At 30.1% G+C, this 25623-nt stretch overlaps 4 protein-coding genes across 7 annotated transcripts; 2 read left to right on the top strand and 2 right to left on the bottom strand.

Annotated features, from left to right (window-relative positions):
• Nucleotides 1–3542: 3542 nt before the first annotated feature.
• On the top strand, nt 3543–7255 carry LOC101243651 (uncharacterized). Of its 4 annotated transcripts, none has more exons than XM_019211915.3 (10): nt 3543–3675; nt 3988–4062; nt 4168–4251; nt 4471–4854; nt 5247–5650; nt 5862–5961; nt 6044–6103; nt 6186–6272; nt 6379–6507; nt 6601–7255. In XM_019211915.3, the coding sequence occupies exons 1-10, from the start codon at nt 3562–3564 to the stop codon at nt 6901–6903; spliced, it is 1740 nt and encodes a 579-aa protein (XP_019067460.2). In that variant the 5' UTR covers nt 3543–3561; the 3' UTR covers nt 6904–7255. The 4 variants fall into 4 exon arrangements, with proteins under 4 accessions (XP_019067460.2, XP_069149082.1, XP_069149083.1 ...); XM_069292981.1 differs by having other exon boundaries at nt 3544–3675; nt 4168–4257; XM_069292982.1 differs by lacking the exon at nt 3543–3675 and adding an exon at nt 3733–3816 and having other exon boundaries at nt 4168–4257.
• A 1373-nt stretch (nt 7256–8628) lies between these two features.
• Nucleotides 8629–13147, top strand: LOC101261370 (plastid division protein PDV2). Its single transcript, XM_004230803.5, has 2 exons — nt 8629–9075; nt 12401–13147. Exons 1-2 carry the CDS (start codon nt 8854–8856, stop codon nt 13013–13015), a joined length of 837 nt encoding a protein of 278 aa, XP_004230851.1. The 5' UTR covers nt 8629–8853; the 3' UTR covers nt 13016–13147.
• A 1530-nt stretch (nt 13148–14677) lies between these two features.
• On the bottom strand, nt 14678–15130 carry LOC101261073 (uncharacterized). Its single transcript, XM_004230802.5, has one exon. The coding sequence runs from the start codon at nt 15128–15130 to the stop codon at nt 14678–14680; it is 453 nt and encodes a 150-aa protein (XP_004230850.1).
• A 6567-nt stretch (nt 15131–21697) lies between these two features.
• On the bottom strand, nt 21698–23561 carry LOC101260772 (uncharacterized). Its single transcript, XM_004230801.5, has 2 exons — nt 23110–23561; nt 21698–22332 (listed from the first exon to the last, which is right to left on the bottom strand). Exons 1-2 carry the CDS (start codon nt 23488–23490, stop codon nt 21967–21969), a joined length of 747 nt encoding a protein of 248 aa, XP_004230849.1. The 5' UTR covers nt 23491–23561; the 3' UTR covers nt 21698–21966.
• Nucleotides 23562–25623: the final 2062 nt, after the last annotated feature.

Genomic DNA, 25623 nt, shown 5'->3' with positions numbered 1-25623 from the left:
CAAAAAATAATTTTTTTGAATTAACGAAAATATGAATATTTTTTTGTTTTTCTAAGTTTAAATTAGTAGTTTTTAAATTTATAATGTAATTTTTACTTAAGTTATTTTAAAGATATCTTTTATAAAAATTTTACTTATTAAGTTTGCAAGTTAAGTCTAATTATTATTTATTAATATGTTATAATTCAGAAGTAATATTTATAACTTGTAATTTAAATAAATTAAATTTGTAATTTTAAAAAATTAAATTAAAAAAATAAAAAAATTAAACAAATTAAAAAATATCAATTTAATTTATTTAAATTTATATTATGAATTATAATTTCAATTTACAACTACTAGTAAAGTGCATTGTTTACGCAATCACCTTCTAGGATAGGGTTTTGTTTTAACTAAGTCTCGAATGTAATACTAATAGGGGATAGTTGGTTACTTGGGTAGTATTTATTAAATTAATTAATAAATATATAATATAAATTAATTAATAAATATTAATTAATCAGAATTGGATCAAAATCGAACCAAAACAGGGATAAATCGAAATAAATTGATACTGATATATTGTTAACAAACTTTGGTTCCGTTCCATTCCGTATCCCCGTCGGAATATCCCGTTCCGTTCCGTTCCGTAGACAATCGAACCAGGATGAATCGAAATTATATCAGACCGATAGCGATACATCCCGTTCCGTTGCCCAACCGTCCCTCCTATTTTATTTTTTTAAGAGAAATAAAAGGATCACTGGTCCAAAAAATTTAAATTAAAAAAAAAGGCAGCAGTTCTTTTTTATAAAAATAAAGTTCAGGCTGCAAAGGCAGCAATTCTTTTTTTTAAAAAATAAATTGAAGTACAGGAATGAAAAGAAAAAGAAGAAAATTAAGGAAAACGCTGCTAAGCAGAGCGGTTTTTTTTCAAATTATTTATTAAAAACTGCCAAAGCAGCGTTTTCACGAGAGAAAAGTGTTAAAAAATTCTACGAAAACGTTGCTGTGATAGCGATATTAGGGGGAAAAATTTTTTTTGGGAGAAAATTTCTGTTTGGACAGCGATTTCGATTTTTAATTTAAACAGCGTGAACGATGTTCATATTTGTCAGAGAGAAATCACTTTAATAGTAATAATTTTGCCCTTTTAATCTAAAAAAATATGATATATTCTTTTGAAATTTTAACATTTTTTTTTTTTGCCTTTTCAGCTTTGAACTCACATTTTATCACATTTTCATGACATTTTCAATGAATACTCCTAATTAGGAATAAGTCAATTTATGTACCTCGCTAGATATTAGTTCAAGTTGTAAATATAATTGAAAAAGTGAAAGGTAATATTCCTTCAATTTGCCTTAAATAGACAAGTTATTTACTCGTATTATATTGAAACGTGATATCGCTAATCATAATTAGTTTGGAATTGTTTGATCAGTTGAGTGGAAGAGAAGAGAAATCACACGTAATGCACGAGTTAGCTATCTTATTTTTTAATTCGAAATTTATATTAATTATTCGAATATAATTATCTTAAAAGTAATTAAATGTGAGCCAGAGAATACGATTTAGTTAAAAAGTAAGCATAAAGTAAATTTTAAGCGTAAAAAATTATATAATTACTTTGATTAATATAAACTTATAACTTTAGAATATAACAGATTCAATTCTGAATTCGCATATTAACTATAGATAGGAGTTAGCCCCACGTAAAATATGTCAAGCTAAATTAAAAATATTGTTACCCCATTATTCGAGTATCGACTAAAGCCACAAAACAATAGGAAAGAAATTTAAAGTGATTGTGTTTCAATATGAATCAGGTTTTGAATTTGAATATTGAATATGGAAAACATTGTATTAAGAGTGTCATTCCTGAATGAGTTTTGCATGATGTGATTAGTTAAAACTCTAACGTGAATTTAGACGTTAAACGAAAAAAGTGGATTTTATAAGGTGAGGCAATGAGTCAAACTCACACGTGAGTGTTGGTCATCGATGTGTGCACCAAGAAAGTATTCACCCTTTAAAACAAAGGATGCATGTTTGTCTTTTCTCTTTCAAAATATTTGTTCATCACCACTTTACAACTTTTAGAAAGAATGTCGTCTTTTCTTCTTTCAATTCACTGTTAAGTAATCATCAGAAATGCACATCCTCCCATGCATCTTACTAGATGTGACATACAATACAAAACATTCTATTACGATACACATTATTTGATTTGATTGATCTAAGTTTATATTATTTTACATTAGTAAAGAAAGAAGTATTTCTTTAGTTATCAAAAGTTTTCTCATTTTTAAGATTAAGAGATTCATGATTTATGATAAAACTAAATCATAACGAATTATATTCATATCGTCACAATTTTTTTTACTATTACATAATATAATTACAACTTAAATTGTTTACAAATCAGAAAATTACTTACTAGACTAGTCATTTCAATTTGTCACATTCTTTTTGCAATTGCTTTGACCTTCACCTTTCAGCCCTTTTTAGGTGATCTCTTGTTAGTGCATCTCCTTGAAGGATAAAGCCCACCAACTTACTTTTTTTTTACTATATCCATTCCCTTTCCCCCACAACTACGTACGTACTGATAAGATTTGTTCTCCCCCGTGATTGGATTTGGGTGATATATATGATCTGGTGTTATAATTAAATGAGGTATTGTGACGACCATGATAGAGGGCAAGTCAGAAAAGGATTGACAAATTTCTAATTTAAGAAGACCTGAAGCATATTGGATTAAAGCAGACAACATGTGTGATGAACTTGGATGGTGAGACATTACTTGGCTAATTAGTTTAACGAAATTACATATCGAATTCTAGTTAGCACATTAGCATTGTATATTTATATCATGATTAGTAACTATTGTATTGTTTTTTTGGGAACATGGTCATGTGTAAGCTAGGATGGGAGGACCCTTCAATTTATAAAATCAGTACTTCTTTGCTGTACATACATTAAATACGTTATACAATTTCGTTTTGTCATTTGGTAATGATTGGGTAAATGCATTAAAGGAAAAACTTTGGTACTTTTTTAGCATGGTGTATATTCCAAAGTCTAAAATGTGAAATAAAAAAGGTTACCAGCTAATTTACTTCTTTTAATGCAACAAAAGGCTCCCGGTCCCTTCTCATATAAAGGTAGTATTGCTTTCTAAGTGACTAGTCAAAGCCTCACCAACAAAGAATAATATAGCATCCAAACTTCATCTAATAAAAAAATCTATGTATTCTATTTGAACATCGCTATTTAACTTTTTTTTATACGTCTATTTATTTTGAAACAATTTCAGATATGCAAAAGCCTAGTGTTGTCTGCACTTCAGCTATATCTACATGAACATTAGGCGAAAATGACTCAAATTTGAGTGATAAAATATGAAATTTCACATATTCGTGTGAAGTTCAAATCTTGCACCAGTCACCACCTTTTTTAAATTATTTCAAAGTGCAAATTTTTAGGCACTTGAATGATGATCCAAATACAAGATGATTAAACCAAAAGTAAAAGATAGTGAAAGGCTTAAAATAAGCCACACGTTAAAGAAGTGAATGAATGCATGCGCTCATAATTCATAAATATAAGACCATACTTTGGAGTGAAAAATATGAAATGCTAATAATAATCAGAGTGAACCACTTGATTGAGTATTATTTTAGGAAACTTGTGGTGAGTAGTCTCAATAGTTAAAGCATATTTAATGTTTCTTGGAATTTGTCATAACCTGTTTTTCTTTGCTTCTGTTTGGGTAGATGTACATAGCTGCAATTAATGCTCTGTTTCAGAAAATTTTATTTTTAAATTTGTGGGGTATGATTTCTATTATATAATAATAATAATATATTCTACTTATACACTTCATTGTTTGTCATTTGTGACACTGCTATACATACTACTTGTCATGTTAAAATTTGGAGCAAAATAAAGTAAGTAAAGCCAATTAGCAGTTATAAATGACTGAACTTTCACATTGACATGCAGTTTACTTCATTCATGAAGACAATGGAGGAAGAAAAGATTAGTGAATTCTGCAAATATTCACACCATCTTGATTTGGTAAGACTTTGTTTATTTACCATTATCTTATGTTCTAAAGCAGAGTGTTGGTTCTTTCTCGCAACTTGTTTGATATTTAGGCGTAGTTATTGTTGTTGTAAATAGGATACTGGGATAGAGAAGAACTATGTTGAGCTGAAGAAGAGACAATTACACGGCGGCAGACACCATGATTCTTCTAAAGAAGAGGTTGATGCAAGAAGTTCTTTTTGTACTTGTTCTGTTTCTTGTTTACTTTTTTTTTATGTGTTAGAAATAATTGCGAAGGAAAATGACTTCTCTCCAAGTGTTTTGAGGATATGAAAATCATTCTCCGCGTTTTTAATTAGTCATACCAAATACACCAATGCTGGCTGAATTGTTCTGTCTTTAGTAATTTATCTTTGCTTTTTTTTTTTTTACTTTCAGCATGCTCATGAGGATCTGGTTAGAGAAATTGCTCTTCTGGAGCTGAATATTATGTGTTTGGAGAAGTATCTTCTTTCAATGTATCGGAGAACATTTGCCAAGCGATTAGAACCACTGTCCATGAAGGATGATAGAACAAAAGCTAAGAAGTTTGCAGAAGTGAAGGAGAAAAATGACAAGTTGAAGGAAAATCCTGTTTTGACAACTTTGAGTAATGCAATCAAAGAATGTGATGATGACAAACAAAGATTAGTTGACTCAACCATTTTGAGATGTCACTCTTCCCTATCACATGCTGCTTGTTCCTTCAGAGCTTCACCTTCAGTTGCAGTTCTTGCTGATGCTGTAGACTCATACCATTCTATGCCTTTATCAATGCTGGAGGTAATGGTACTTCTAGAAAAAGAGAAAAAAAATATCATTTTTAGTTTTGCAACAGAGGGAGGCCTCCTTACCTTGTTCCAAGCCAGTGATATAGTCGAGTGGAATTGGTAGCGAGGGCACTGGATAGGCATGAGTTTATAAGTGGTTTGCAATCCTTAACCTCATGAGTCACGAGTTAGCTTTTGGGGTTTAAGTTAGGTGTAAACTAACATTGGTCTCGAGTTTTGGCTATAATGAGCGTAAAACAACCTGTACCTTACTGCAAACTAGATTATTCATCTTAATTTAGTTTTATTTCATTTACCACTCTGCACATAATACAAGAACTAAGTTTTGTTTAAAAAAACACTGTAGAGTAACTAATAATGGAAATCTTATCATGTTGCAACCAGCATGCTCAGCCATCAACTTCAAACAGGAGTCTCATGGAGCATCAGGTTACTAGTTGTTCTAATAATCTTCATCATGACTCGCCAAGCCGGTTGTCTGAGGAAATGATCAAGTGTATTTCAGCCATATATTGTCAGCTTGCTGATCCACCTTTATTCCATCGCGATTTAAGTTTATCTCCCATCTCAGTTTCATCATCCACACTTGAATCTTTTCCTCAAGCTCAGAGTGATATGAAGGGACGTCAATGCATAGAAAATTCACCTTCCAATTTGTTGAGCAATCCTTTCCACTTTGAAGATTCAAAGGGATTTAGTGGATTCATTGTTAGAATGGTTGAAGTGCAACGGTTATGTCGAGATAGTCAGAGCTTAGATGGTGTTGAACAAATGCTGAAACGATTTCGGTAAAGCCTTTTAACTCAACTTTTTGTACATTTACATTATACCTCTTACATAGAAGCCACCAAAATCTCAACACATTTACATGTTGATAGCTTCTAAAAATAGTTGTTCATTACAAGTACAAATTAACTTTTGCGTTCAACGTAACTTTTGATCTTTCAGTAAACTTGTAAAGTTATGCAAATCTGAATAGTCTTAAACTTGCCAATGCAGGTACCTAGTCTCAAAATTGGAAGAAGTTGCCCCTGAAGAAATGAGACATGAAGAGAAACTAGCCTTTTGGATTAATGTCCACAATGCATTAGTAATGCATGTAAGATTTCTGTACCTAAGAGTTATCCCAAGACCTTTTTTACTATGCGATAAATTATGAACCAGCATCGTGTATGTTACAGGCATTTTTGGTTCATGGGATTCCAAGAAGTAATCTCAAGAGAGCATCTTTACTTCTTAAGGTAAGAAAATTCTGCTAAAATGCAACAGTTTTTACTGTGTAATTGGTTCTTTATAACTCAGTAAGCTTTTTTCATTTTTCAGTCAGCTTACAATATTGGAGGGAATACAGTAAGTGTGGACATGATCCAGAATTCTATACTACAATGCCAGTTGCCTCGTCCCGGTCAGGTAAGTTACTATATTCAATTTCTGTTTCTGCAGTACTTTGAGAGAGCTCATGTTACTACATTTCCTCCTTGAAGTAATATGTATCGATTTTTCCTGTACAAAATAGTGGCTTCAGTCATTGTTCTTTACGAAACAAAGATTTAAGGGTGGCGATGCAAGAAGAGGATATGCAATGGAGCATCCAGATCCTCGCCTACGCTTTGCTCTTTGCTCAGGAAATCATTCTGATCCTGTGGTAATGCACTGACAAAAGCATTACTGTCATTTCGTTCAAACTATCTTTTTTTCCTGTTTTGCTTAGAACATATGATATCTTGTACATATGCAGCTTCGTTTGTACACATCGAAGAGAGTATTCGAAGAACTAGAAGTGGCTAAAGATGATTACATTCAGGCAAACATAAGGGTACACAAAGAACAAAAACTAGTCCTTCCAAAGAATGTGGAATCTTATGTTAAAGAAGTGAATGTGAGTCCATCTGGTTTGTTCGAAACTATAGAGCTGGCATTACCTTGTTATTTGAGGAAGAAATTTCAGCAGCCCGAGCAACGAAAGTTGTGGAAGAAAATTGATTGGATTCCTCACAACTTCAGTTTCAGATACCTTGTTTCAAGTGAATTGGTTGAGTGATCAAACTCAAGAGTTTTGAATGTCAGATGAATCACAATCAAAGGGGCTATTCAGATTGAGAAGTGTGAAATATTTGAACTTGTTGTTTAACAGAAGTGCTATAGTTGTGATTCAACTGTCATTCCTAATGACTAATGAGTCTCCCCTCATTTTCATAAGTGAGTTTGTAATAATTTGGATGGTCCAAAACCTCATTTATTCTCTTGTTTTTCTATTTTTCCTTCTTGTTGAGAGTTTTTCATTGGTTATTGTAGCTCTAAGCAGAAGAATTGTATGCAAAAGCCTAAAGGCAGTTGGGAACTATAAATAAGTGGTGTTGTATATTATAAAGGAGTGAATAGGTTAAATTTAATTAGTGAGTTTTATATTTAAATTATTAGGTGTTTTTATTATCTTTTAACTATTATTTCTTTTATATTTAAATTATTTGGTGTTTGTATTATCTTTTAACTATAATCCTTTCAGATTTAAGAAGTCTCAGTTAAATGTGAAAAAATATGAAGGATAACTTGCCGAGAGGTGAGTGAAGACAATTAAATCTGATCAGAGACTCCTTTCATATATTGGTTGAAATATATTAAAGACTATTTAACCAGATACGTGGCAAATGCAGAAAGAACTATAGTCAATTATTGAACCAGTCAATAGTTAGTCGAACCAAGGACTTGTTAGACCAATTGAGATCAGCTCCAGAACCTCCTCCTCACTCCTGGGATAAAGCCCACGATATCATATTAAACTAGGTCTTGAACCTGCTCGCACCCCAAAAATTAATTATTACATTACCTTCCATACATCCACATTTTCAAAAAATTAAATATAATTTAAATTAGTTGATTTTTTGTGTGACCTCATAAACATTTTGAGGCTAAACAAATAGTTAATGAAAAATAAAACTAATAAAGTTGAAGTAACAAGCTTCAAGTATTATCATTATTTTCATTAATTATAACCCCAAACAAATAGCAACAGTGATTTAGGACCACAAAAATAATTTTCGAAAATCAAAGGTTTGTTGGAGATATATTAGCTAGCGTTTGGTCATAGATTTCCAAATATTCTTGGCAAATATTATTTGAGTGAAAATTTGGGTGAAATTTCACCATGTGTTTGGCCATGAAATTTGGGAAATATATTTCACCTTTTTAGAAAAATATGATTTATACACACAAGTTTTAAAAACTATCAAAACTAACTAAAAGTTTGTATTACAAGTCAATTGAATGTTAGTTACAACAATAACAAATAATGTCTATGACACTGAAGCAATGTGGTAATTTGGAGTGAGTGCAACAAGAATTATTCCATACATCGTGAAGTAGATAAAGTACATGACTTTGTTACCTAAAGCCAATTTTTAATAATTTTCATCAACAATCATATCATTATTTAATATTCACTAAATATTTCATCACTATTTTGGTGTTCACGTAAAAAATGATGTAATACAACGCAAGCAAATACTAGAGAGAGTGTTTTTGTAAAAGATAAAAGATTGGGGTAAAATTTTAATTTTTAAAATATCCCAAATAATAATATTTGGCCCAAATACTAGAAAAAACTAGTATTTGGAAATTTGGGATATTTGCCAAAAATATTTACCAAATAATGACAAATTATATGGACAAACATTATTTACCAAATTTTTTCCAAATATTATTTGAAAAAATTATGTCCAAACGGGCCCTAAGTTTCGAGTAAAAGGACAAAACCAACAATTAGAAATTTGTTTTGTTAAAAGGGTTTATATAGGGAAAAAAAGAAAAAAAAGAAGAAGCTCTAATGTCATCTCTTTAGTTTCAAGAAAGCACCACAATCACTTGTATTTCGCTGCTTCTTTTTTCTTTTGTCACTTTCTTGCCACTTCTTTGTCCTCATTACAGAAACCCCATTTGCGCAAAATTCAAGATTTTCAATTTGCAGTATCCAGAAATCAAGAATCTTTAAGTTATGGATGAAGATAGAATAGGGTTAGTGCTGGCTAGAATCTCTGAACTGAGGGTAGAGATAACGAATTGTATTCACAAAGCATCTAAGAAAGATGAAGTGGAATCTGGAAATGGAGAAGACCCAGATGAGAAAACCCATGAGGGTGATGATGAAGCAGTGGATTGCTTGTTGAAGATTAAGGATGCTCTTGAATCACTTGAAGCCCAAGTGTCTTCTTTGCAGGTCTCTTCTTGATACTTGTTCTACTTCAATTTTGAAACTTGGAATTTTTCCCCTTTTTGGGTAAATGTGTGATTTTAGAAGATTTTATGTATTGCTGACTGACTCTAATTAGTTTGAGATTGAGGGGTTGTAGTTGTTTTCTATATGCTACAGAATTTTACAAAATTTTTACTTTTCTTGATTTGATAAGAAAGGCGGCGCCTAATCTAGGGTTTAACCTTAATGAGTAGTTGCTAGAAGCTTTGTTTGATTTTCTTAACTTACTTGCATCGACTTTTTTGATGGGGTTTCTGTAGTCTCTTTTTTTCAATATTGGCGGTAGGGAAGGGGAAATGGGAGGGGATTACAATGCGGGGAATCGAACCCTCACCAACAAGATGTAAGCCAACCAACTGAGCTCTGTAGTCTGGTATACCTATTGTGCTATGAACATATTTGCTTTAGGAATTTTTCCTCTGTGTGATGAGTGGTTATGTTGTTCTCTTGTTGATGCTTTTATTGCGCGTTAGGGAGAAATATGTTTAAAGTTTTTAGAGTTGAAGTTGGGATACAAATTTGATGGTTAACCTTCTGTTATTTTTTCTGGATGGAAACCTGCATTTGGATATCTGTATTGAATTTTCTTCGGTGAGATTAAGCAAATGTGTAATGGTGAATTAGATGGATTTAACGCAGTTTAGATTTGTTCACAAAGTGAATAAAAGTCTTCTTGACTGGAATGGATGAAAAGCTCTCTGTTTCGATAAACTATCATGTGCATTCTTCAGTTTCAATGAAATGTGTAGAATTTTCAGGATTTGACATTCAGTTATATATCTGATCTCTAAAGCTGTTGCACATTACCATATACATTCATGCTGATGACTGAGAAATCCTGGTTCAAAACTCCGTAAATGATGGGCCCGTGCCTCTACCCTTTCCCAATCAAGTATTAGAGTTCTTATTTCTGGCACAATAGCAGAATTTGAACCGTGATGTGCGCCTAAATCCAGCCCACATTATGACTGCACTCTTACCACTAGACCAAAGCCTTGGGGCTTAAATGTTGTTGCAACTTGCACGTTACTGTTATTTACTACTGTTAGGGTGTGTTCGTACATTTTGTGAACTTTGTTGTGTCCATAATGTATATACATCTACTCCATGTACCATGAAGTCATTTTAAATGTTGTCAAGTTAAGTGGAACCAGCCGTTTTCAAATTCTTGAGTGAGATAAGTGGGACTTAGGGGGTTTAAAGTTTACATGAGGTTTAGATGAGAGTAAAGATGTTTACGTTGTTACCTGAGCAGACTATTGACTACTGTATGCAACTTTGAGTTCAAGGACCGTGGTCAAATGTTAAATGGTAGTCTTTGAATCTACTTTTTTGTGAAATGAAGTGTCTGACTATGTCTGTATATTGCAAGACAAATCGGAGCTCAAATCCTGACCAACCTTAATTTGGATTAAATTCTTCTTCTTCTTTTTGTGGAAAATAATTTGGATAACGTTCTTAGCACCCTTAAAAGCAATCCAGTTGAGATTTGAGTGACAAATCTTTTGTCTTTGATTACTTCCGTATACAAGCGATGAAGGGCATACAGAGGAGAGGGTAAAGGGGTAGGAGAATGTAGCTTTGGATGGGAATAGAACCTTTGCCTATGTAGTGCAAGTGAACCTGGATATTATTACTTATATTGTGATTTTCTCATCTCTCTTTGAAGCTAAAGATTCTGAGGTGCTACTTTTTACTACTCACTAATCCCCTGAAATATAACTTACCTGAACGACCTTCCCCTAAAATTGTTGACTGCTTTAAATTGATTCCATCAATGATGTGAATGCTGATTCCTAGCGCTAGCAGTCTCTTTGTAGGTCACATAGATACCTGATTTTAGACGTCGTTTCATAAACGAGACCAATCATGCTATTCTAATAAGAGAAATGGAAATCTCAGTGTGAAACCCCATAATCCATTTGACACAGCTGAAAATTGATCGAGTGTTTTGAAAAGTTTTCCCCAACTACTTAACAAGAGTTCCAGCTGTGATATTTCTCATTACAAATGTTCTTTTCATGTTACTTTTAAATTGCTGAAAGATTATTATCCAAGGTTTAATTAAGTAGCTTCTGAGTGTAATGTGTCGGCAAAATATTGATCAATCAGACAGGAATTCCTATGTCACTTTGTCGTGGAGGCGTGTGTTTCAAGTGATGTTGTTCCTATCTAATGTGCAAGCTAAGATCTGTTGCTAAGTGTCTGTTGCAGATACTATGTATAGTCAACTGGAAAGTGACTGTATCATGTTGCAAGAAGGATTACATTTTGTTTCCGGAATAAGAATGCCACATCCTAAATGGGTCATCATTTGTCTTTCATCATAGAGTTTGATGTTTGTTTGAAAAATCTTCATGTTAATTTAAATGATTGTTATGCTTAAATTATCTCTTGGATGTGGCATATTGGGCTTGGGGCTGTAGAGCGTGCTTGGTTGTGATGTCCTGCAGAGGGAAAACTTTGCACCGTAATCTCTAAGTGCAGGGTTAAACTTTTGATTCAGTAATCACGTTAGTCAATCCTGCTCCAGTCATTGCAATGCCATTTATAAGCTTTAGAATTAATACTGAAACAAGATTAATCATTGTTCAACGGATGAACTTGTTTTGATATCTTCATTTCATGAAAAGTGACAAGGTGCCTCTGGTCTTTACAAGTAAAACGATGTGTCAACTTTATGGGATTTATTTTCCTGTTAAAGACATTCATTTGCATTTAGTAAATGACTAGTGTCACTCATTACTAGTCACAGTAAAACTGAAAGGCTGTTCTCCCTATTCTAAAGCAGCAGTATTTTCATGACAAACATCTACTAGCCTATCTTCATGAAAATTCTTTAAATGAAGTTGGTACTTACATGTAAAAAGATGGTCTTCCAATTTGTTTCAAACACACTGTAGTCCAATATTCTAAATCAGCAGTATTTTTTTGCTTGGTACTCTTCCAATAGTATCTATGAGTAAATTAGATTTCGTCTTGTCAAAAGTCAATTATCCCAATGCTGAAGTATATTCTTATTCCCTTAGGATTGAATTGCTTATGCCTCTTCCGGAAAACAGTATCTCTGGGCAACTTAGTGAAAATCCTTGTCCCAATTACCTGCCCTGAGATCATGGACCTCATTCTCTGAAGCTGTTGCTGTTATTATCTTGCTCTCTGTTTTTACATGAAATATACAACAAGGCTTTTATGACATTCCTTTTGTTTTCAGATTTATGCATTTCAATTATGTTGTCCCCCTCTATTGAAGCTTATACCTCATTGCCATTTATTTCTAATGTTTCAGGCACTACAAGAACAACAATGGTATGAAAAAGAAGCAGCGCTGGCTGAGATAGGTTATAGTCAAGAAAAATTGCTCCAGACACTGAAAGGGTATGAAGGCAAAGATTACCAAGTCATACACGAGGCAATTGCTTTTGTTTCTGAAACAGTTGAAGACAACAATGATCTTCTACTTCCTCCTTACCCTAGCAGACCTTCTCGTACCCTGGTGTCAGACAAGGGTTATGGGGTACACTTGCCATCTGCACGGAAACTCACTCAAAATGGAGTAACTGGTAGCCACAACCACAATTCCAGGAAAGATGTCGATGACGCTAACCATGAAAGATCTGAGCCTAAAAGCCCATTAAGAATGGTTAAATTCTTCCTCAGTGCAGCAGCTAAGACAGCACTCACAGTTGTTGGTGTAATATCTGTCTTGACTTTGGCTGGGTTCGAGCCTCAGATAAAGAAACGGGATAATCAGATCAATGTTTCGAACTTGTTTCAACAGGTGGCAAACAGCAAAGTCCCCGTGGTTGAAAATGGTGAAACTCAGTGCGTCGTGAAAGAGAGAGTTGAGATTCCATTTGAATCGGTTGTGGCTACTCCAGATGTAAATTATGGCTGTGGATGAAAGGTTGTTCCTTTTTCTGTCTTCTTTTTGTGTAAATCCCACTTTAAGTTTTTGACTCTATTAACTCTGTGTGGCCTGACAATGTAATTTGTCTTAGCTAGAGAAAAGTTCAGTCAGAAAATAAATTTCCCATCTCTCTCATTGTGCCCTGTATACCTGATTTGATATCCTTTACTTGAGTCGAGGGTCTATTGAAACTACATGGATATACTCTGTCCTCTTTGGACTCCACTTGTGCGATTATGATTTTCTTTTTCAATTGTCAAATGAGTTTGTTATGTGTTTTTTCTTTATTTTAAAATGGATCCTACTCGCGAGCTATGTTATCCTACAATATTTAAGAAAATTGGTGACCTGGGAAAATACATGGTAGTGAGTTGTGAGTTAAGGTTTTTGTCTTTTCGTATGATGCGTGTGTCCCTTGATAGATCTGCTGTAGATTTGCCAACTTAGTTCACTACTATAATGTCTGCACGAATGGATTGAATAAACAAGTTGGTGTTTTATTAAATGAAGGGACAGGATTGTTGCACATTCATGTTTTGGCTCACCTGAAATTTGAAGACTTTTTTTCAATTATATCACAGCAACTTCCTACAGACAAAAGCACATGATATCCAATTATTGAGTTGAAATTACAAGATTTACTGTTATTTTTCCTGTTTTTCTACAGAACCAAGAAAGATCATTTTGTTGGCTGTTGCACTTTCTTGTGCCCTTCTTGTTTTGCAATTGCCAATTTATACTGTAGTTTATGCACATGGATATATACAAGGGACTTTTAAGTGTAGACATTTTGTTAAGGAGTACAGAGTATTTATCACTCCATCGCAATCATACTCTATCACTCCATCGCAATTTATGTTGGTGTGGAATCGCTTTCACTCAAAGCTGGAAGCTATTAATAAGCTATGTAAAAGCAATACATTATTAATTGAACTTCAATTCCCAAAATTAGTTAAACTTTCAAATTCTAGTACCCATCATGCGGTAACTGCTTAATCAGTACTATTTTGCAAGAAATGGGAACTTCCTATATAAAAACCAGGAGTACTTCTTTTTCTGGGAATCTCCTTTGCAATTTCAATATGAATGGTACTAGTCTTTTCGCTTTTACTTATCTATTATTTTTAAAATAAATTTTTAATTTTTTAAATATTAAGAAAAGTTATTCTATATTTTACTCTTAGCATGAATTACTTATTCTCTAAATTATTTTATAATTTAAAATTAAAAATTAATTATATAAAAAATAATATGATATTATTTTTTCAATTAATATATCAAGTATAAATATAACAAATAAAAATAAACGAACAAAATATTAGTAAAAAATAAACATGCATTTGTGTTACAATATACATGTAGGACATGTGGAAATGCCTACCATCCATTCTATTTCAACATATACAGAACTAAATGCTATTAATTAATACCAAACACGTAGATCTCTAACTAAATAATTCAAAATAAATCTTAGAGATGATAAATTTCTCGATAAGGAAGCACTTTTCCTTAGCGTGCTTACCTAAACAAGCCAATACAAGTGAGTTACAAATACCAAATGACTAAATCGAAGAAAATTACATATAATTTTTCACCGACATATATCCTTGGTCAAGACGCATATATAAATTTTGAATCCGGAAAGAAGAACTTTTACTATTGTAGAGGTAAAGGTGACTCGTAAACTTGAGGTCTCAGGTTCAAATTCTTAATATGACAATCGTGCATTTTCTTGAATTTTCTTGTTACTATATTGGACAAATTACAATAGTCATTAAGAGCTGTGCTTGCTTTAACAGCAAGTAAACACATATCTTGAAGTGAAAGTGGGGTTTGTAATTTAGAAACCGGCAAAAGAAAATAAAGCTGACCAAGCTGCAAGATTTCATCTTTGGCTAATTGAGGAACTAATGAATCGACATTCATGGCTTCTGAGCTACAAAGGAAGAAATCAGGATTTTGGATAAGGATATCGCCGGCGGTAATGGGTTGCCGGAATTCTTGAAGTTTTCCGTTCATCTGAATCACCATGGCTACTTTAGTAACTGGCAAATTCATTATGCTTCCATTTTGTTTTGTCATCAATGGTGAAGATGTACAGATACCCATTTCAACTGTTTTTTTGTTTTTTTTACAGAAAAAAAAAACAGGGGAAAACAGAGTATGTTGAGTGGAGGAATTGGCAGTGAAGGAGTTGTGGTTTATATAGAAGTGGAGGGCATTTTGGGAATATTCAGTGACTCGGTTTTGACCGCTAATCAAGCTCAACTATTAAGTTGTGAATATCAGAAAAAGTACTCGTGTCTATATCATATGGTGTTTTTAGCAATTATTGATATTTTCTTTTCCCTTAATATTAGTTGTCACGATTTATTTTTAAAAGTCAAATTATGTGAATATTTATATGTATTTAGGGGTCTTTTAGTTTTAATTTAAGTTATGATGGGATCAATTATGACACAATAAATTATGATGGGATTATTTTTTTGTTGAGTATTTTGTTTGTTGTATTCAAAATAATAAATTTTAAGAATAATTCCTTGATTCACAAAGTACAAAGTGATGTAACAAAAGGATTGAGAGAGATATTTATGTCATTTACTTATTTTATCCCTGATTAAGTCATTCCGGAATTACTATACCACTCAAAGGAGGGGATAACTTATCCACCGTACTAATTGTTAATCACAGAATAAGTTATCCTGGACTTGTCAACCAAATAACAAATGAAGCGATAACTATTTGACACCAAACAACCTTTTAAAGTATAATTTTTTAATAAATTTACGATTGACAGAATTGTTCTATCATTTAAATATAACATATGGAGTTGATTTAATCTAAATTAATTTTTAAAACGAATTAACTTGACTTTTGATGAAAAATATAACAATTAATATGAACGGGTGAGGTAGTACCACCTAATTTATAAAGCTAAGATCACTATATGATATGGACCCGAAGGAGTATTAAGAATTGTGATTGGAAAATATGGAGTATAAATGTAAATAATTTAACTTATAGGAATATGGAGAATAATTCGAACATTAAATAACATTAATCAAGTCCAAGTAATTTGACACATGAACTTGTTAGCGTATTTTCTAAGAATGCGGGAAAAAAAAAACATAAATACACAAGTATGAGATGTTAAAATAATAATAATAATAATAATAATAGATCCACCGGCCACATTTTTTAATTACTTCTCTGTAGTAATAATAATGATTAAATAATATACTTATTTGGCAAGTGGAGCGATAAAATTATAGACGAATGAATTGGGAAAAAATTTATTCGCAGTGATTGTTTTATCAAATTAATTTAGTTGTTTTATTAGGCGATGTAAATTAATTAAAGTTAAATAAAATAAATTATAAATTTAAACACATGACATGTATATATTAATTTGACATAAATATTCGATGCAAGTAAGTTTTATCGGAACAAAAAGCTATAATTCCAAACAATTATTTAATGACTGGAAAAGAGAAGAAATACTAACAATATTTTAATAGGGCATTGAACTTTTTAGGTAGCAGAAATCTCAAGCATGCAAATGTGCATCTATTATATGATCTTATGATTTCCAATTATATTATACATTATCTAGATGGATATTCATTAATTAATTAGTTAAATAGTACTCATTTTAAGCAAATAGGCATTAATTAGACGATTACTAAATATTATGCTCGAATTAAATATGGACTTAACTTTGAAAAGTAGAGTTTCCATGATTATCCAGTAGGGAGTCGCACCCGACACCAATAAAGATTGTAATAGAGTTTTTATCATAAAATTGCTGTAAAAAAAGTATTTTAATTTTTGATATAAAATTTTTTGATTTAAATTTAAATTTAATCAACCTCAATGTAAATATCAGGTTGAATCGATGACCAACTGAAAATATCATTTTAATTTTGGAAAAGTAAAAACGTCATTTACCAAGAAATTTTCTTATCTTCTATGGACAGTCAAATTAAAATTACAATCCTATTTGTGTGTTTGGACAACCTTCTAAGAAGTTATTTATTGAAAAAAACTAATTTTGGTCAACAAATTAAAGGAAGAAAAATAGCAAAACTTAAGAATATGAAAGACAAGCTTTTCCATAAATAATGGATATCAACGTCAACAATTTATTCGTTACATATAGTATTCTTTTATGTACGTGTCTTATAAATTGAAAGACATTTTAATTTGGTTCACACTCACCGAGTGAAATTCCGAAAAATTAATTTAGATAGTGAGTGATCCACTGATCATCGAAAGCGAAATACATCAATAACTTTAGCATCGCAAATTATAAATGTGTATTCATATTAATATTTATATCCAATTACATTGAAAGATAATTTTTTTTTAGTTATTTTTATTTGTCCACAATAAACTTTATACACATAAAGAATAATAAATGAAGTGCATGATAAGGAGTAGCGTAGAGTTTTTAATGAACTTGAAAATAATTTGGAATGAGCAATTAATATAAAGATAATCGTGAAAAAAAAAATTAAGACATGCCTAAACAGTTAAAAGTTAAAATATATTTTTGATATAATGAACAAATAAAAATAAAAACTTAACTATAATTAAATATTTTTTTACTTTATTAAATTATTTAATAATGATAAATTGCACTAACCAAGTCCATAAGTTATCTTTAATCTTGATTCAAATAAATATCATTTAACATAATCAAACGTTTTTAACTTTATCTTTTCAAATTTGTACTCATTTAGGGATTATATAACCCCTAAGAAGTCCCTTTTTTCCTCATATTTTCTATGAAGAATAATTTAGTTAAAACACCTTTTTTTATTCTATATTTTCTTATAAAGGAATACTGTGTCGAAGGTCAACATATTATTAGCTATTATAGGAATTGGAGGCCATATTTATTTGACGTAATTCAATTCGGACATTTGAGTAGTTAAATATATGGCATAATATATAAACATGATCCTTATTTGGCTTCAACGGATAACTATGTCATTCAATTTTGAATGTGCACAAATAGATACTTAAACTTAAATTAAATTGAATTAGTAGACACATATGTCCTATATAGCATAATATATGTAGGAAGCCACATGGTATACATAATTGTCATGATGATGAATATGTTTTTTTATTTAATTTTATACAAATTTAAGTAATACTTATAAAAGTTATATTTATGTATTATTGTGTGATGATATTATTTTATTTTTTAGAAGAACATTATATGTAGGAGTAACATCATTTTGAGTTTAGTGGGGTAGCTATATGTGCTTTTCTTTTGTTTTCTTTTATCCAACCAGTACGATTATTTTATTATGATATGGACCTCTTTTATTTATTACACTTCCCACTATCGTCGTTGCTTCCTTTTCCACAAAATGCATATGCACAATTATTCGTTTCTTTGTTGTCTTCTTATTTAGGTAAATGTGTTTTTAAAATGGCTATATATATATATATTTTAAATGTGTGTTATAACAGAATAAATGAACACGTAAATTTGTATAGAATAGGAAAAATCGACATATATATTATATATATTAGTATATATCTATGCAAACATTTTACGTGATATTCTACATTTTTACTCTTTCCACTATCGTCGTTGCTTCCTTTTCCACATAATACATATGTACAATTCTTCATGTCTTTTTCTGTAAATTATTTACATCTTGAAGGGGATGTGTGGTGTGTGTATTTGTTTGGTTCACAATCACTTATTCTATTATTGATGTTTTGCTTCTCCTTTTTTACTCTATTTTTTAATTCCATTTTTAAGTCTCTTTCAATTTCCATTTATTTTCTTTGTCGAGAGGCTCTTTATTGAAAAAACTATGTATGTTCATATAGGAATGAAGTGTGTGTCATTATGACAACCTTTTCGTAAAGAAGCCCCAATTATTTGGAATATGCTTTATTAATTTATCAGTGTTAGCTAATTTAAGATTTAGATTAGTTAATTGATTGAAATACCACCTGATAGTGAGCGTATCGACTTACATGTTCAAACTAATTTAAATTCACGTTACATAGTGCCATTAAAAAAACTCATATATCCTTTAATTTATTTTCGTCAAAAATTGATGTATCCTTTGAGTTAGAGCCTCATTTGGATTGACTTTTTAAAAATTAGCTTTCAAGTTTAAAAAAAGTCCAATTTAAATAATTTTTAAGTCATTAAATAAAAAATAATAAGAGAGTTGCTTTTGATTTTTTAACTTTTATCTTAAAAAACATTTTAAACTTATTTCAAATAACTTCTAATTTTGCCAAACAATTTTAAAAACTAAAAATAATCAAATTTTAAATCATCCAAAGGGACTATTATTTATTTACTATAGAATCACAAACAAGGAACTTTCGTCGAATAAAGAAACAAAACTAAAAATTAAGGATGTAAACAAAAAGTTAAGGAGTTTGGAAATTCATATGATGGTCTCACAGACACACTAACTTTTTGACTGATAAAACTTTATAGTAATTTCATCACTTTTTCCTTTTACTTTTTGACGATAAAGAGTATAACGTTTTCAAAAATAAGAACCAATTCATTAGTTTTGTCTGAATGTCTCAAAAAGGTGGTTGTTGTTAGCAAAATGCAATCACAATCAATTGAAATTCAAGACTCCATTTTTTACTCTTCAAAGAAAGAAAAACAAAAGCTCAAGTCCGTTGAATGTATAGAAAGAATACAAATTACTAGTCAGAGTCTAAAATAAATTCAGAATACTAAGTCAAAAAGAGAAAATTCGTAAATACATTCCCATAAATGGCTAAAAAGAAAAAAGAAAAAATAATCTACGTAACAAGTTCAAGTTAGCTAGTAAAATGAAGGATCGAGAGTATAAAGTCCATTTTGATAGAGTAAGTCAATTTGAGCTTGTACTTTAGCCAATTGGCATTGTACATGGTAAATCTCTTCATGTAAAACAGTAATAATTCCAACACAACCATAAACAGGATTTTTAATTCTGCAATATGCTTCATAATACAATGAGTCTGCTACATCTCCACGTTGATGCTCTTCTACTTGCTACAATTTTATACAAAAAAAAAAAAATTAATATTACTAGTTAAAAAAAATATTTGGAGCTATTAGAAATTAATTAGATTCTTATAAGATTAATATAATATTTATACCTGGAGCATTTTTCCAACATTACTAGCACCATAGATTCTATGAACATATAGAAATCTTTGAGGATTATTTGGAGGAAAATATGGTAAAAATATACAATTTGAAGGGCATTTTCTTCTTAATTGTTTGCAAGCTGCACAACGTGTGGAACTCATTATTATTATTATTATTATTTTGTACAAAGATTTTGTGAATCTATTGTTTGTGAAGAAAGAAAATTTAAGCAAAGATCTTTAATGGAATTATAATTTAATTAAAAGATTAAGAGAAGTGTATTTAAATGAAATGAAATTAAAATTATTAACGGCTATTTCTTTTTTAAAAATTGTGTTTTAAGGAAAGTTACCAGTACTACAAATCAGTCATTTAGTGATTGAGCTAAATTTAGTAGTAATGGAATTTATATTTTTTTTTTGACAGTGTATCTTAAATATAATATTAAAAGGTTAGTTTTTACTTCTAAAATAATTTGCATTAATAATATTAATTAATGAGTATTATGTTTTTCTTATATTCACTTTTTTAACTTTTACTTGTTATATTTTTTAAGTTAAATGATATATACTTTTGATCAACATTTTAAAATATATATTTTTAATTATATTAGTATGAGAACGTACAATTGCAACTTATAGTATTTTTTCGTATGATTTTTCTAACATCTAATATTGATCTTTTGTATTAATCTAATTCAAATTAGCTTAAAAAATTAATCAATTAATTCTCTTAAAATGTAACGTGACAAATCTAATCGAACAGAAAGAATAACATTTTTAGGATAGAAATTATTTATTTTTATGGGAGTATATATAATTGAGAATAAAATAGGAGAAAAGCAATTTCCTCAGCTACGTTTGGTCATTTTCAAATTTCAATCATTTCAAATTGGATCAAACACACACAGTATTGGGCTTCAATTTCGAGAAAAGTTGAACCATATTTCTTGTTTATTGATGCTGCTTTTAGGTCAAGATTACATTGTTAAGTTAGGATTGTTAGGTTTCAAATTTAATTAAGTCGTTTAATGTAGTGAATATATGTATTAATAAAATTAATTATGGTTAGGTGATATATTTATATGTATAAACACATACCTTATATTCATTTGTGTGGTATATATAAACATTCGGTCTAAGAAATTTTAATAACCATATCCATATAAAGATTACACTTTTTTTATATTAATTGTTGAAACTTATTTATAGTGGCGATGACGTTTCCAAAAAAAAACTTTATGTCATAGGCTTTATTCGTAATTAAGTTTTTGAAATTCTATTTTCACCTAAGATAGTCATTGCGGTTAAAAAGGAACTAAAAATAAATGCATAAAAAACTACTCTTCTTGTCTATTTTATTTGTCACGTTGTGCTTTTCAAAAGTCAATTTGATTAATTTTCAAAGTTAAATTAAATTACATTAATTTAATATTTTCAATAAGAAATTTAGACATTGAAAAACTATACGAAAAGTACTATAAAATTACTATCTTTTCCATATCATTGCTAAAAAATACATCTTAATCAAAATTCTTAGAGTTTAATTTTAAAAATAGAAATCACGATAATTAAACATGTACGAAGATGATACACATTTACTAGAAATAGAAATAACGTTAAATCGTATGCATGTATAATGATTAATACATTAAATTTCTACAACATCCCAAATTCTAACAAACCACCATTTTTTTTTCCACATGATAACTATTATTAGTCCAACTTAATTATGTCCATAATCAAGTCGATGTCCAATCTTGACCATATATTAAAACCTGAATATAGTTTGGTTTAGTTAATTTACATAATTATTTAGACATTAATGAACCAACTACCCCAGCAATAAGAGTTGTAGGGTCTCCAAGTACTGCAGATATAATAAACTGCAAAGCTAAACCAGCCACTTCACAACATTTTTGGGCTTTGCCTTTGCTTTTTTTATGATGAGTTTGAAGTGTACCTTTTAGACTTGGCATCTTATTTTCCAATTTTCTATAATTATAACTATTATTGTTATAATTATGATCTTCATTACCAAAGTAGAGCTCATGCCAACTATCTACAAGCATCTCTTTAACACATGCCACGTGTAAATTGTATTTCTTGCATGTAGATCTATAACTCCAGCTTCTGTTTCTCCCTTTCCTTCCACACCTGTGGCATGTTGCACTTATCTGGAATACTCGAATTCAAGATTTAAAATTTAGTGAATTTAAAATGAGTATTCATAATTTGAATAAAAAATAATAAATTTATAAAAAAAAAAAAAGCCATGTAGATGATAAAGAATGGTAGGCTAAGTCTTTGAAAATTAAAATCGCTCTTCGTAGAAAGTATTTTTTACTCAAAAATAAAAAATTTCGATATGAATTCTCGAGAAGCATATGAAATTGAACATAGTTTTGCCAAAAAAATAAAAATAGCCCATTATTTTTTGAGAAGCAGAGAAAATGAGTTCTGTTTTTTAATTATAAAAGTCATTAAATTAATAATTTGCATCACTTTAAACTTATTAAATTTTGGACTGATCACTTTAGAAAATAAATCTGGTCAGAAAATCTATTGTAACTCTTAACAGAAAAGCTAAAGCACGGCTAAAATACAAAATTGATTATTTATTAGGAAACAGAGATTACTAATAAATATAAACACAAAACAAATTATTGAAGTATCTTGTTGTCATTTTTATAGCACGAAACAACGTCGATTAATCTCTAATTGGCGATGTCCAAAAATAGTTATTGTCTTAAATTTTAATTTTTATTTAAATGAACATTGATAATGCTCCGGAGTTATATTTATATTAATTGAAATTTCAGGACGATAATTATTTTTCAATTACTTGACATAAAGTTAAATTTTCTCAACTAATGTTAAGTGAAGCTAATAAACAAATCTATAACTAAAAAGAAGTTATGTTAATATGTTCATGACTAACAATATTTACGTACCTTTCTATACAAGTAAAGCTTAACATCTCCATCATCAAGCACCATAGGGAGTTTAGCACAACATGGATGAAGATCAAATCCACAAGACCTACAATGGTACATAAATCCATTTATGTCCTTCTCACAAGCGTTGCAATAGCGCGGTACGTTACCGGGGGGACGAGAGAGGAATTGGAAAGAACATTTAGTGTAAAATGGATGTGTAATTGAAGGTGAAGGAATTGCACAATGCATATGTAAATCATAGTCACAAATTGTACATTTGTAACGTGACCCTATGCCTACTTCTTTACAACCATCACATTTGAATGGAAATTCTGAGTATTCATATCTTAGTTTGTGTTGAGGGTGGCTAAAATGAGCTATCTCATTGTACTTCATGTTACAAAGCTTTTGGGTGGCTAGCTAGCAAAAGAAAAGAATTCTAAGTGGTCATTATATAAAGATGATTCTTGGACTCTACTACCAAAATTCTGATCCGTTTAAGTTTAAGTTATATATATCATTATTGTTCGTATAAATTTTTTTTATCTTATCACGTCATTTTCATTTGTTATATCTGATAATTTAATTTACTTTTAAGATTATAAAAATAGTACTCTAAAAAAATTTATTTGTAGATATCTTTTGAATGACCTGATATTTTATACGGACAATGCATGTTACTTTATGTATTGGAGCTAAGAGTGGCTTGTACTTGAAGCAAATAGAAAGATAGAATTATGCTTATTGGTGGATAATGACAGTTGCAAAATTATGAGTCTAGTAGAAGAATCTTTTTAAACATCAACAAGAAGTGAAGAAGAGAGACATAAGGCATATATTAGTTCCATACCCCACCCAAAGAAAAGATAAAAATGTTTTTTTTTTTTTTGCTTTAAATGATTAGTCAGCTAATATTCTGATATTGCTAAAAATCAAAATATGTGTATTTGTGTATATTGTAATCAACTTATCCTTTAAAAAACCACCCAAAATTAAGGAAAATAAAATACCTTAGTTGCAAGCAAGGTTTTCGATATTGGGGCCACTAGAAAGTTCCAAAAATCTTATAAATGTCAATTTGTTATCAAGAGAATGTGATTAACGTGTCTTGGAGACAAATGAAGAATACAATTTAGTACAATTTCCTTAATTATTTCTTGAATTTCTAAAAGAATTAATCAAGATAATTCTTGGTATCAAAATTTTAAGTTAGCGCTTTAATATTTAAAATATACCTGATATATATATATATATATATATATATATATATATATATATATATATATATATATATTTAAATTTGTAGTGAGATAAAGATTGATAATTTCACTACCTATCTTTATGATTGAATATAAAATTCAAACACAAAAAATACTTTCAAAACTATATATCTTATGAGGATTATAGATTTTTACCCAAACAATTACTAGATAATTAATTTCTTAACTAGGAGAATCATGAGATGTAATGAAAATTTAAGGAATATCTAGTCTAGAAATATAAGAATTTGGCACCTTTGAACCTTATGCTATATTCTTGAATTTAGGAACATTGGGAAGAAATTCATATAGTTGGAATAATATAACCATTGCTAAAATTAAAAATCGTTACACATATGTTCAATTTTCCATAGTATACAATAAAGTCAGACGTGAAATAATTCACAAGTAATTTAATAAGCTTAAACAAAAAAAAAATAAACGTGGATCCCATTATACATTCGATAAAACTCAAAGTTTCAAAATTGATCCCTAATACTTATATGGAAAATAATTGTTAAACGAATTGAATACGTTCAAATTCTAAATCTGTCATTAGAAAGTTTATCTACCAAATATTTCACCTCAAGTATAGATTTTTTTTCCTTCGTCTAGAAAAGGATATGACACAGCACAAATATATGGGATATAATAGAGCTGGAATAACATCTGGTTCTATTTATTTGATGACACGAAGGAACAAATTCCTAGCTTGGTATTATTCTTCTTAATCCAATTATTAATATTTTTTTTAATTAATAATGTTTATCTTTTTTTCCAATCGACTAAGTAAAAATATATAAAATTTTAACAGTAAAACGAGAAAATGATTCTTGGTATTGCTTACCTTTGAAAATGCGTTCAAAGTTGTTAAGCTTACACGGAATATTAACTTGAACACTTTGTTTTTCTTCTTCAAGATGCTAAATCATAGTACCATAAAGCATTATCATTTCTTTAAGCAACTTTAATTTTCTTCCAACTTAATTTTTATGTGTCTTATCTTTTTGTATTCCCTTTGAAAAAAAAAAAGAAAAAACAAACAAACTAAATAAACCAAAAAAGATGATTAATGAATTCATTCATCATCCATCCTTAATCAAAGATTTCGCATTTGAATTTTAGTAAAGGCAAAACTCCTAGTATGTATCACACTTTCTCCCTTATAACCCTAGGTGGTGTTAAAAGTAGGATTTAGGATTCCAAGATTATGAACTTTGGATTTTAAAAAATTAATTGACCAAAGTTATTGAATTAAATTAGATCGTTA

The sequence above is a fragment of the Solanum lycopersicum genome, chromosome 1 (assembly GCF_036512215.1).
Source record: "Solanum lycopersicum chromosome 1, SLM_r2.1".
Classification (NCBI taxonomy): domain Eukaryota; kingdom Viridiplantae; phylum Streptophyta; class Magnoliopsida; order Solanales; family Solanaceae; genus Solanum; species Solanum lycopersicum.
The sequence above is the reverse complement of the archived record's forward strand: the minus strand, read 5'-3'. Positions and strand labels throughout refer to the sequence as shown.

Bases quoted from the DNA above. Each gene is read 5' to 3' on its own strand.
- LOC101243651 (XM_069292981.1), top strand. From the start codon at position 3,562: ATGCATGCGCTCATAATTCATAAATATAAGACCATACTTTGGAGTGAA. The intron at 6,273-6,378 runs GTAAGTTACTAT...TGTACAAAATAG, and splicing joins AGTTGCCTCGTCCCGGTCAG to TGGCTTCAGTCATTGTTCTT. The intron at 6,508-6,600 runs GTAATGCACTGA...GTACATATGCAG, and splicing joins GAAATCATTCTGATCCTGTG to CTTCGTTTGTACACATCGAA.
- LOC101261370 (XM_004230803.5), top strand. From the start codon at position 8,854: ATGGATGAAGATAGAATAGGGTTAGTGCTGGCTAGAATCTCTGAACTG. The intron at 9,076-12,400 runs GTCTCTTCTTGA...CTAATGTTTCAG, and splicing joins CCCAAGTGTCTTCTTTGCAG to GCACTACAAGAACAACAATG.
- LOC101261073 (XM_004230802.5), bottom strand. From the start codon at position 15,130: ATGGGTATCTGTACATCTTCACCATTGATGACAAAACAAAATGGAAGC.
- LOC101260772 (XM_004230801.5), bottom strand. From the start codon at position 23,490: ATGAAGTACAATGAGATAGCTCATTTTAGCCACCCTCAACACAAACTA. The intron at 22,333-23,109 runs GTACGTAAATAT...CGAGTATTCCAG, and splicing joins AGCTTTACTTGTATAGAAAG to ATAAGTGCAACATGCCACAG.